This window comes from Aptenodytes patagonicus, chromosome 6 (genome assembly GCF_965638725.1).
Source record: "Aptenodytes patagonicus chromosome 6, bAptPat1.pri.cur, whole genome shotgun sequence".
NCBI lineage: Eukaryota > Metazoa > Chordata > Aves > Sphenisciformes > Spheniscidae > Aptenodytes > Aptenodytes patagonicus.
In genome coordinates, this window is record NC_134954.1 from 28,039,104 (window position 1) to 28,052,062 (window position 12,959).

At 38.1% G+C, this 12,959-nt stretch overlaps 1 protein-coding gene across 10 annotated transcripts in view; it reads right to left on the reverse strand.

The window, feature by feature from the left end:
* GIGYF2 (GRB10 interacting GYF protein 2) overlaps positions 1–12,959 on the reverse strand; it is an 80,801-nt gene that overhangs the window by 50,842 nt on the left and 17,000 nt on the right. For 9 of the 10 annotated variants that reach the window (XM_076341711.1, XM_076341708.1, XM_076341710.1 and 6 more), the window contains 3 exons: positions 12,019–12,114; positions 7,425–7,533; positions 158–269 (listed from right to left, as the gene is read on the reverse strand). In XM_076341711.1, the coding sequence (XP_076197826.1) occupies positions 158–269; positions 7,425–7,533; positions 12,019–12,114 (317 nt within the window). The remainder of the gene's footprint in view (positions 1–157; positions 270–7,424; positions 7,534–12,018; positions 12,115–12,959) is intronic. The other variant, XM_076341712.1, reaches the window with a different exon arrangement.

Sequence of the window (12,959 nt, forward strand, 5' to 3'; positions counted from 1 at the left end):
GAAACATTACTGTATTGACTCCATCTTAGAAATTCAGACACTCCACTCACAGATACACCTAATCACCCTTCCTAAAGTGTTTTTATGAAGTCAAAAGTTACAAATGGAAGCTGAGCAGACGTATGTAAAAAAAGTTTAAGGGCTAGAGTTCTGTTACCTTTCCTCCCAACTCTGTGATCTGTGCATTTCCCTGCCCCCTCCTCGCCCAAATCCACCCTCCACTTCATCAAAACTTCTTTGGTAGAAACCGCTTTCTCCTCGGCCTCTGCCTGAAAAGACAAAAAACACAAGTGTTTGTACAAATAATAATAATAGAAGTTGAAAGAATCAGGTAGGTTTCCCTTTCCTGGTGTCCCTGTGAACTAATCTTGCAGTCTTAAGCCCCAGTCAAATTATCTGGGGCAAAGGGAAAAAGGAAAAAAGACTGAAGAAAGAGTCTTATGTAAAAATTCCAATCAAGAAGCAGAAGATCAGACAGAACAGGCAAACAATTCTGAAATAAATACTATGCAGAAAAAAACCCAGAAAACAGATACTTACCCAACAGAAATTACCAAACAAGGATGCATTGTTCACACAACATCCACACAGTACATGTACTTTACACTCACAAAAATCAGATTGCTTTTAACGGTGGAATCCAGTATAATGGTACTGCACTGCAGATGTACTCATAATTACTGCTATCAAGGTTAATAAAGGAGAAGGAAGCTTCACCACTATTAAGTTCTAGTGATTCCCAGCAGAAATCTCCCCCAGGAGCAGTGGGGAGAAAAGAAGAATCACAGGATGGGTATAGGCAGGACAGCATGAAGAACCCCAATAGCTATAGAATAAAAATTATCCTCCCCACTTTCTCAAGAAATGATTCTCCATAGGTGGCTACCAAGTATCAAGCCTCAAGCCAAAAAGTTATAGATGTATCCTCAAGTAAAGCATCTTGAAGCACATCTTCAGTGTTTGGGTAGGCGTGGGGTGTTTTGTTAGGAAAAAAAAGAAAAAACACAACAGCAAAAACACCACCCACACACATCCCCAGACCTTCAAGATAGCTTCCAGCACTGTTTAGATTAATGGCTGGGGTGAAGTTTCCAGATCTACAAAAGATAACGCTTCTTCACAAAGTGCTACAGCAGAAGAAATGGGAGATTTTTATCAGCTAACTTACCATTTCAAGGATCTCATGGAAAGACAACAACAAATGAAACACATCAATCAGCTGGTTGTCAGGATAATGCCTTTCCTACATACACATGCAGTCTCTATAGTCAAATCCAAGAACCTAAAAAGCACCGGATAAAGGGAATTCTTGTCTGTGAAACTATCACAAACCTCAGTCCTTTCATATTTCTCTCTTCCTGGCTTCAAGAAAACAAACACCTCAAAGGATGAGGTGCAAACCTGGCCAGGGACCTGGAGGAATAAGACAGAATGACCAAATGAAACAGGAAATAAACACCTTGAGAATGGACTCCAGTCTCTGTAGTCTTCTGAAGAAAGTAATGATAACAAGCCTCTACATCTAAAATCTAACGACCCCTGGATGCATCAAGGAATTGTACAGTATTTCAGTGTCTTATGAAAAGAGGCTCTAAAAAAATGGAAATAATCAAGGCAGTTACAACAGTTTCTCTACTATTCTATACCAAATCTCTTGCAAAAATAAAAAAGTTGCTTTCCAGGCAAAGAAAAAGAAAAGTGATCCCCAGATAATCCAGTCAGGCTCCTCAAATACACACTGATTTCATATCAGGCAGTAAAGGTTGCAGGGCGTATAAGGAAGCCACAAAGTTAATGTCTGTACAATTTCTCCTTCTGCTTCAGAAACAGGATTTAAATATCCTCTTTGGACAAAACTATCCTGTAGCTAGCACCAGCAAAGCAGTTCAGTATCAGACCTCCTGGTCACAGAGTTGCGGACTTCCTTACCACAGAGTTCTGGGGATGCTTAAGTTCAGATGGAGACTGAACGAACTCATAAAAGAAATAACACTGAGATTTACTAAAGACAGAGACCACATCTGGTTCAGGAAATACACTGAGCTGCAAATGTCTGGAAGCTGAGCATATATGTGATGCTTCTTCACCTTTGTATTTTTTACACAGCCCTTACTCTCTTGCCAAGGTGTCTTCTCTTGGCTGTTGCTAGAGACAGACTATTGAGTTAAACGAGCCCTTGCCTGATTCAGCATAGCTGTTCTTACACAAACTCAGGTGGAGACAGAGGAGTTGACTGAGCAGTCAAGGCAAGAGATGAGAGATTAGTATCAGACCTATTATGACTGTACTAGAAACACGAATACCTTCACTGTGGCAAGTCTGATACTACAAGGTTGACCATAGTCACGAGTGCAAAATAAGTTGCAAAGGCAAGAAACAGTAAAGATGTGATACAACATCAAAAGTAGCACAATGTTTATCCAGTTAAGGCATTATGGGTCCCTTAAGATCCTGGAAAAGGACTCCAAGCTGTTATTCTTCACAAATAAAGCCCAGGAAAGTTTAAGCATCTCATGCAATGGCAATCTTTGCCTAGTTTCTTCACCACAGGAAAGCTCTCTTCCTTCCTCTCACAGGAGATGATAAAGCAAAAGCAGTTCACAAGAGAAAGCCACAGGCAGGCAGAGTCAAAACAGAATGACGGCGCTGACTCATCTCACGTCTCTCAGGTAGTGGAGGTGGAAAGCTGCACACTTTTCCAACAGAAACAAAACCAGTTGTCCTTCTCTGTTTTTTACAGTGAGCGACAGCAACATTTGTAGTGCTCCCCCTTGCAGCGTGAGCAAGCATGAATGCACACTGATTACTGACAGCAAGACACACAACTAGCAGAGCCAGAAGGCTGGCGATATGGGAGATTTCATCAGCAAATAAAGCAAATGTCCTGGGTAAGGGGAAGAACAGAATCAGAGTTGTCTTAACAGCAGCATGGCTTATGGCAGCTTTAAAAGCACGTGAAACAACAGCCTGAGAAACCTCTCTCCACTTACACCCCTCTGTGTCACGGTTCATCAGTATTTCAGTTGTGCTCAGCCACCAAAATGGTCTGAATTAAAAGAGAACCTTGCAAAAGGTCCAAACAAACGATCTCAGCAATTCAGTTTAAGGCTGCCTGTGGGGCCATGGTACTCAGCTCCCAGCTGTACTGATATCACAAAGTATCAGACAGGACCTATCTAAGCCATCTTTGTCCTGGTTGTGTTGCCACCCTCCTCCACTGCATTCTACAAAGCACACCGTCCAGGTGGAGTAACAAGATGTGCCCATTCATCAGTACCCAGTAGAAGTACATGTGCAACTCCAGCAGAAACCAAGTAGACCACTGCGTGAGAAGCATACTGCATTAAAACAGATCCTACCAAGCTACAGAAGATAAGTAGCTAGTTAAGGAAAACTGTCGTGTACAAAGTCAGTTATTCAGCAACTATTACACAGATGAGTCTGACCTGAAAGTGCACCCTGGGACACAACTAATAGTGATAACAGAACATATGAAAAATGCTTGCAGAGAGGATAAAACTGCACATTCTGTTTGAACAAACAGTTCGCCATTCTGTTTCTGCGCTTCTAATGAATCTAGAACGACATGCTTATTTTAAATAGAATGCCACTTCCAAAAAAATGCCTGGCACATGAGGAGCAGACTTTCTAAGTGTAGATGTTGCAGAAAGTATTGAATGCAAAGTCAATAGATGTCAATAAACCCTTCCGTCTAAGAATCTAATGGAGCAGCTGTATCATTTGTATTTCACTAATTCCTTAAAAACCTCAGAATGAGGACCCCAATCCACTGGGTATTGTAATCATAACAGCCAAAAGCCTCTAACCTGAAAAACAGATGTCTGAATTTAAGTAAAAAATACAAGACACAAGCAAGAGGGCAAGAAGCAGCACACACTGTCATTCTAATTGTCATTACAAAACCAACACAATACAAGCAAATTCTTGAAACTACAACATGGCTGGAGTTTAGGATCTATGATCATAGCCATAATACTGTGTGGGAAGAGCAGGATAACTATAGTTCAACTACTGCTGTTTAGGTATGAGAACTTCCCACTTTCACACCATTTACACACTTTCCAACAGCAGCAAAGACAGATTACAAAGGGGAAAGAGGGTGGGAGAGGGAAGAGCTCTAATGGGAAGCAAAGTACCCTTCATAAGGGTCTTAACCAAAAAGGAGAATAGCTACAAAACAAGGTGTCTGTAAGCTTACAGCCCATTCCAGGTACTATTTAAATCTCTTCTCGTCTGAGGCTCTTATTCATGAATGTTGACATTCCAGTCCCGCCAGCACAAAGCACAGGGTTTAACTGCACACCACAGGGAGCTCCCAGGAAAACAAGTCAATTAGAAAAAAGGTCATGTGCAAGTAACTTGGTTTTTTTAGAGAATATAATTTCAGAACTAAATAAAATGTTTTGGCTTTCTATGTCCACACAAGGCACATACAGTATTAGCGATGGCAGTTGCATGCTGCAAATGGTTTTTAACAGTAACACCAAGTTGTATTTCAGCACACAGTCATAAAAATTTTAAATGAAAATCAAAGCAACTTCCACACAGTTGGAAATGTGAAAATGATTATTTTCACATCAGCTAAACATAATCATTATCAGTAAGACTTGGGGTGACTATTGAGAAAATATTTACTGACTGTTGTAGCTTTAAATACTGATAAGGGAAGTCACATTTAGAGTTCTAACAATAACCTTCCTTTACCAGCAGTTCATCCATTCTTCCCTTTGCCAATCTGTCACAGATTCCCTCTCACGCTCCCAAATGTCGGAACACAAGTCTGATTTGTGCCTCAGTGAGGGAACTTAATTAAGAAATCTAATCGTACATGCAAATTCTTCCCTGAAGTTACTGTTGTGCAAGTAACTTCAAGACCATAATCTTGATTTGGTAAAGCTGAAGCCCACATTTGATCAGCAGCAGCTTTGTTGCATACAATGATGTAAAGTTCATGAAAAACACCAGATAACCTTTTGAACCCAGGCAATTTTGCAATGCAATAGAGAAAAATGTTTTCCAACTGTTAAGTGAAGCAGTTCATTTAGTGAACAAACTCCGAAGAAATTCCAAGTCCTTTTCACTGTAACTTGAAAAAAACCACAGTACTGCATTTAAAGCTTGCAACTTGCAAGCAACATGTTAGCTTTGCAAGTTAGATGTCAACAGTCCTACACTGAGCTTTTCATAAATAACTATTAGAAACAAAGATCTGAATTTCAAGAACATGACATGTATAATTATGAAAAAATGTACAATTTTGTCCTGGCAGAAGCCCTAATTCGTTTGCTGAGATATAGAAAATTTGGGAAGACTCATGCCTAAAGCCCAAGACTAATTGCTCGTGGAAAGAAAAGGGGAAGAGTGGAAGAAACAAGCAGCAACCAGGATCAATGAAAGAGAGAAAGCTCAGTAATTTACAATTTCAAACTGTATCAAGAATGAAAAATGAATGGGGTAAGGTGGAGAAATGTGTCCTTTATAGCTTAGCAGAAGATAAGAATGACAGAGTAGGCTAACAAGCACAGCATATAACGATTCATACAAATTAAGAGGAAAAAGATCAAATGAGGATGAAAACAAAAATAAGTTAAAAAGATGAATTTTGCACCAAAGCTCTTGAGCTAGTATTTCTTAACGTATCTTAAAAATGAAGTATGAAAAAACAGGAATATATGCAGTAGAAGCTTTCAAACAGTCTTAATACTACTGTATAAATTTTAAGTTCTGTATGAATCAAACTTCATTGCCAAACAAAATTTCCATGCATATAAATAGATTCAATAATAGAATTACTGGATTAGAAGCCGTATTCTGCTACATTTAACCGTATGACCTCTTTGAAACTAGTGGGGGCAATTAAAAAGCAACCCACTGCTCACTGCATAAGGATGATGTTCATTGTTAATGGTACAGCAAGAAAAGAAAGGAAAATTTGATGAAAGAAAAATAAAGGGTTTGGCAAATTAGAAATGGTCAAGGTATCTTGATATTGAAACTAGAGAGCACACTAGAAGTCATATGAACTCAAATCACCAAATTCTAAGCAGCATTCATTTCATTTGCAAAACTAAGCCTTAATGCATCTGAAAAAAAAAAATAGCTAATACATGTATTCCTAGCAAAAGCGGAACATGGATGGTAGCAATGCAATACGCACATTAAAAGCACACAGCAAAAAAGCAACAGCTTTCAAATGCACAACAAAAATATAACAAGGTATATATAAGAGTGTCACCCCACATTATGTATGTGCACATACTTTTTTTTTTTAATTAAGCCCTGAACATTTGGGCAAAGACAATGATAAATAAAGAAGGGGAAGTGACAGGGAAATCTGGGGATAGCCTTGTAAAAGTTTAAATGTATATGCCATAGCTGGGAAGCAACCACAAGATGACAGATGACAATCTACAAATATCTGAAAGATGTAAGCCAAGAAGAAAACAGGATTAAGGAATGAGAACAGAAATGAGAGAACAAATTAAGTCAGAGCAAAATTCTGGTCAAGCATTTAATTATGTATGGCAGTGATTTCTGAAGATGTTATTGAAAATATCACCAGTTAAGGTCATTTAGAATTAAATTAGAAAGGACCCTAAGAGAAACCTCACCTAAGCACCTGCAAAGACAGAGGTTACATGATTAATTACTCCTGATGGTATTTCCAAGTCATTAGCTTCTTAGTATTCTAAATGTAACCCATCATATTTATATGTAAACCCCCAAAATAGTGTTCACAGCAGTACGTACGTTGAACGGGAACTGCTAAGATAAATTCTGGATTTAACAATTTGTTTTGAATCTAGTGATACGGCTTGAGGACATTATCTCAATTCATTTGCAAATGTTTGAAGTGATCCAGGATGAGACATTGACTATAGTGATGCACTAAAATTGGCAAGACTCAAATTTCTCCCAAATTCAGTTGTGTCTTTCCATTAACCTTCTCCTGTTTATTCTCAGGATGTTAATAAATAAAAATGACTTTTCAGAACACTGAACACCATCTACTACAATCTTAATGTTTTAAATACACTTGTGGATTCTTCTCCCCTTTCCCTATAAACTGGTTTTATACCTTTATTAAAGTTATTTCTAACAATTCTGAACCAAACAATTTCCTATTCCACCTCAAAACTACCTTTCCCTTTTGCTTTCCACACCCACCAATCTGACAAAGGCACGTAACACAGGTACCAGATGTGCTCTAAAGTGTGCAGAACAATCACTAAACACAATATTCATTCTCTTAACACCACCTTATTGGAAAGGCTTCAAAGCTTTAAGGGAAACGAAACTGGGCATGAGAAAATCTGGCTATAACCAAGCTCCATCTAACATCTTTCAGAAGCTTTAACCTGGACCACCTGCATACATTGCTGCACACCCCACTAACAGCTCACCTCGACCTCTAGAGGAACTTCGACCTCGAGGAGCCCCTACCACTGTTCCTCCTCCACGTCCCGTCAACCGCAGGACAGCAGCACTGTTTACAGACATCGAGAAATTTCTCTGCGAAGAAGAAGAAAGAGCCAAGGTGAGATTTTATTAAAAAAACAATACCAGAAACACTTATCATTATCCTAAATTTAGCTTAATACCAGCTTTGCTTTCCTTACGTTCATTACAAATTCTCTACAACTGACTAACACTAACAAGGAAAAGGATTCCTTGGAGACATGAGTAGCTGAAGCAGTCTATAAAAGTATACTGGTCAATATTAGTGCTTCCAAGTTACTTACCTGAAATTTCCATGCTCTAAATGTAGCAAGTGAACACCTACTCCTGTATCAGATGATTCCAGCACAGAAGTGATTAGAACATCAACAGCTTTAAACACAGCCATTCAGTTGCAAAAAGATTGGCACCTACCTATACCTGACACCATTAATTAATACCAATTCTAAACTTACTTCTTAAGCAAAGCAGGAAGATGTAAAGAGCAACAGAACTTGAATAAAATTATATTTACCAATCTCTTTTGCAGAAATAAGTCTTTTTTTTCCTCTAAATGTATCCTAGGAGTAACATGCTTTGGGGAAAACTAAGTGTATTTACGACTTCTGAAATTTAAGGGATACTCATTTTAATAAGACAATAAACACCAGTAAAATTCAACTTTATTTTAATATGAAATAATTGCTAAAGAAAAAGCTATTTCGATAAAGAATGGATAATTATAACCAACTCTGGCCCCATTCTCTGAGCACAAAGAGTTGGAAAACTGGGCCAAAGAATTCAGGAGCATGTTCAGAAACATTAACAAGCAAACCTGAATTCACACATTTTGACTGCAAGTTTTAAATAATTAGAATGCAAAGGGCTCCAAACAGCTGTTAGATCAGGCTTCTTGATAGGAACTTAAAGGAGGCAAATTGCTTACGTGAACTCATCTGAATTACTATGACTTTGAAGGTCTTCAGAGACCAGAGACACAAGCAATTATATACTATTTAAAAAACTAAATGGCTAACAGCAAAGCCAACAGACCATCTGAAAGAGTTTTAACCCATTTGAGAAACAAGCCTAACTGCTTGATATGTTCTTCCTACAAAGTAGATCTTCCTTCAAGAGAGAATTGGTAACTAAGTATACTGGGGGGGGGGAATCCAGTCATGCACGGCAAAATAGCAAGGTCAGACTCCAGTAAATCTGATAACCATTTCAACAGCAAGTCAAAATGAACCACCTCCATTTGCCTCTAAGCAAATCACCATCTTTCCTGCTGTTGATACTTCTGCTTTTTTGTTAAGTGGTGAAATATTTTACTACAGAAACAACTTCAAGCTATTGATCAGATTCACTGTGCATAGGAGATTCCTTAATTTTTGATGCCTTATTTTTCCAGTAAGAACAAAATAGTAATCTCATTTCCTTTTCCAATTTTTTTTTCTTTGATTTGCCTGCCTAAACTCTGAACAAATTCTCCTTCCCCTCTGTAGAGCTTGTGGTAGTAAAGATGCAATCCTTGTAATGTGCATAGTGATAATAATCCACATGGTAAGATCACAATAAGTAACAAAAAAGTAAAGTCAAAAAAGCAAAACACACCCTACTATTGATTAGTATATTACTTCAGTGTCCATCCCTGACAATGCAGACCAAAGAGCAAAGCTGCCCCAAAATGGGGGCTCAATTAATTCTTTAGTAGCAAATGGAAGACGTCCCAGGAAACAGATGTCAGAAACACAACCAATGAGGACACAAAAAAATCTCCGTTATATTCAGCAAAAGCTTGAGACTGCCTTACTCCACAAGCAGATAAGATTAAGAGAACTGAATTCTTTCCTAATGCAAATAGGAATTGCGGGGGGGGGGAAGGAAGGAGGTAAAGGAACATACGCTGCATATTGCCAGTGGTCAGTGGTGGAAACCTCTGTTAAAGCTATCTGCAGAAACCTTATTTTCTTCAAAAGACAGTTCCCTGGAAACAGATCTCAGACAAATCTATGATGTCATATAACAAAACTTACTACAAGGTGAATCAGTTGAACTCTAGGTTAGCTTCAGCATACTTATCACCAGGAAAGTGACATTCTACATAAAAAGGATAAAAAGGACCAGCAATTCCGTCCAAAGTATGTCTATGTCCTGTAATAGGGAATACTGTAGCCATAAGTATCTGGCTAGTTAAATTCCACAGGACTAAACAAATTTAAGCTTAAATTCATATAGCTGACATTATCTATCATGCATCTCTAGATAACGCATCTTTAAATCAGCTTGAGACAAGTTCTTCCTGGACATACCACACACACAATTACAATGCTATCAGGTGTATAACTCTCAGGATGCAAGCAAGAATTGCTCTGAATCCAAGCCTAGAGTAAGCCTGACAGGTTCAGCTTCAGCTGAACACTACCCCGAAGTGCACGTGTTCTGATCAGCCTGTCCTCTACAGGACTCCCAAATCTCCATCCCTCAAGTTCCAAGAGGATAATACTACCTTCAGTATTCATGGAGGGGGCACAAAGGTGTTTTAAACTCTGTTTTAAACTCTCTTTATCAACCTTAGATGAAAGAGCTTTCCTGCACCATGACTAGCAGCAAGGCCATTAATATTCACCTCAAGATCACTTCTGAACATGATACTTGATGATGAACAATGTTTGTTATGTCATGGGGAACAAACACCAGCAATTTCTGGTAGCTTAAATAATGCCATTCCCTTGGTATCTCAAATCAGTCACAAAGGGGGAAAAAAGATCTTCAGACAAGAAAAACCAGATTGTTCACATCTTCTGGGTCCCCAGAAAACGTTAAAGGAAAGACTTCTTAAAAAGGGAATATGGACCTCTTCTTTCAGATTAAGGTTTTTGTGGAGATTGTAGAGAACTTTTAAGCTGACGGTGAAGACTCCTGTATGATTACAGGTGAAAAGAAGCAGGAAAAAACAGTGACACAGTGCACAGCACCTCCTCAGAAGTTTTCAAGACTGATGAAACACTGAGCATTGCAGCAGAGGACCACCTATCCCTGAAGCTCAGCAGCACTTACCATCTCATCTGTACCAAGAGGCTACTCAGCTCATCTTCAATACCATAGCCTTAAACTCGTATTATTCCTCTTGGACAGTATCTTGACAATCACCAGAAGTCAATGTCCCCTTTAACTGTAAAAGGCTTGTAGTTTACTCTCCGAAGGACTCTACTATGCATCAGCAAAAAAAAAAAAAAAAAAGTCCAAAAGGTATTTAACACCAAGGTTCAATATTTTGGTGTGCTGCTGTATGTCTGGCTGACCATTTCCTGGGCTTGCTGCCTGAATCCCTCCTGTTCCCACAGGAGAATGGGAGCTGGGCTAAGATTTCCCATAAAAGCATATTCTCAATCTCAGTTTTCTTTTAAGACTAACTATGACATGAATTGCCTACAGTGTATTCACATGAACTTAAACATGACTGCTGATTAAAAGCTAAACTATTAGCATCCTTTTGTCAAAGGACAGCATCCTAAAAAGACACAAGAAATATTAATCAACTCTGAAGAGGAAGGAATTCCAGAAGAGGTGAAGAGGATATGCCAGAATACCCAGGCACAAAAAGATGATGAAAAATTCAAGAATACAATAGCATGCGGCAAAGGAAGGATTATGCTCCGAAATCTTAAGAAACTAATACTAACAGTCCCCACCTCTGCAAAAATCAAATTACACTCAAGTCAGTAAAAATACTCAGCTTTCTATTAGAAAACAAACAAACAAAAATTCAAACCACAATATTCTGAAGAAAGAAAAGTGCTAAGAAACATGACAAACCAGAGAGCAACTGCAAAAATCAGAAGTTTTGACAGCCATAAAGAGGGAATCAATTCAGCGTCAAAAGTCAGAGGCATTTTTCTCTGTAACTGTAGGACAGTTTTCTCTGCTAGGAATCGAATTTAAAGCAAGGGCTTTCAAACTACTCAGATCAGTCACCCCTGAAATGGAATCTTTGTTGACTACCTGTTCTCACTCTTATCTTGTTCACCAGTTAATTATATATCAATAGAGACCAAACAAGGAAATAATCAAGCAACTGCTTACATACAAAGTAGTTAAGAGTACTGCACCTTCCTAAGAAATGTTAACAGTCAAAAGACTTCAACACTTCTCCAAAAACCACAAAACTGAAGTTACAGAACTTAGACACTTCTTCTACAACAGAGAAGGTGTTCCAAGAACTGTAGAAGAAGTTTCACTGACCTGAAAATGCTGTGTACTTAAGAAATAGGTAATACTTCCCAGAAGATGATCCTGGATTTAACAAGTTGACTTGTCTGCCATCAACCAAACATCATATGAAAAACATTTTTTAAAATTTAAGACAATAATTAAGCCGGAATGGAATTTAAACTTTACACTAACACAGTATGCTTTCATAATTTCTTTCCCTGAAATCTACTAATCTCAAATTTTATGTTTTTTTTTAATGGAGGCGTACTCTTTATTTTGCCTTTAGACTAATGACAACCTAAAGATTTTTTTTTTTTTTTTTTTTTTAAAAGGAAGGATACAAACCTGTTCTTCTTCTGTAAAAGGTACAAGTGCCAGTGGTGGCAGGGGCTCCTCTTGTAAAATAGGCAGAAACTCCTTATCCAGAAGGTCTGAAGGTATCTGTATGAAAGGAAAATAGCATACAAATATACCCAAGTATTTCCATTTCACGGATGATACCACATATTTTGATTTAAAAAGAAATTTTTATCCTGCCAACTCCGTCTCCATCTACCCAGTACACCAGTACTTCCAATAACATTCACTGGGGATGGGTGTAACTCCACTGCAAATTTACGCCCCCCAGAAAAAATATTCTTACAGACAAAACTTCCAAAGCATCCACCACCCACAACTGTAATATGTAAAGTATCAAGATCATACACATCAGAATTCAAACTTCCACACCACTGCAGCTCAGATTTGAATCAAGTGAAATTTCATCTGGTAAATTAAAGTAGTATTGCTTTAACTTCAACACACTTTTATAAGCCAGATTTTTATTTATATATTAACAAAACTACCATATATAGCACAGAGGTTGGATTTGATTTAAAGTCAGCATTTCCAATTTACAACCAACAAGTAGAGTAAAACAACAACAAAAAAAGTAAAGTGAAACTATAGGTATGGATTTATTAAGTAGAGAACACTGATGATTTAAATCGAAATAAACTTTAACACTAATTTTTAATCAGTCCAGCGTCAGGTGGAAGCTCCATCAGCAGATGTGACCTTGAGCATGTGGACAAGAAGCTGCAATTACAGCCAACTGAGCTCTAATTATGCCAAGAGAACCGTTTCAAAAATATCTAGTTCACAATACTAGAGATAAAGACTTATCCCAATTTTAATTGAAGAAAAGCAACCTAGGGGTTTATTTTTTCATTTGGGTATACGCTAGCAGAAGTCTTCCTGCTTTCAATCAGAGCATCTTTTAATCAGAGCTACAACTTTGCCTAATC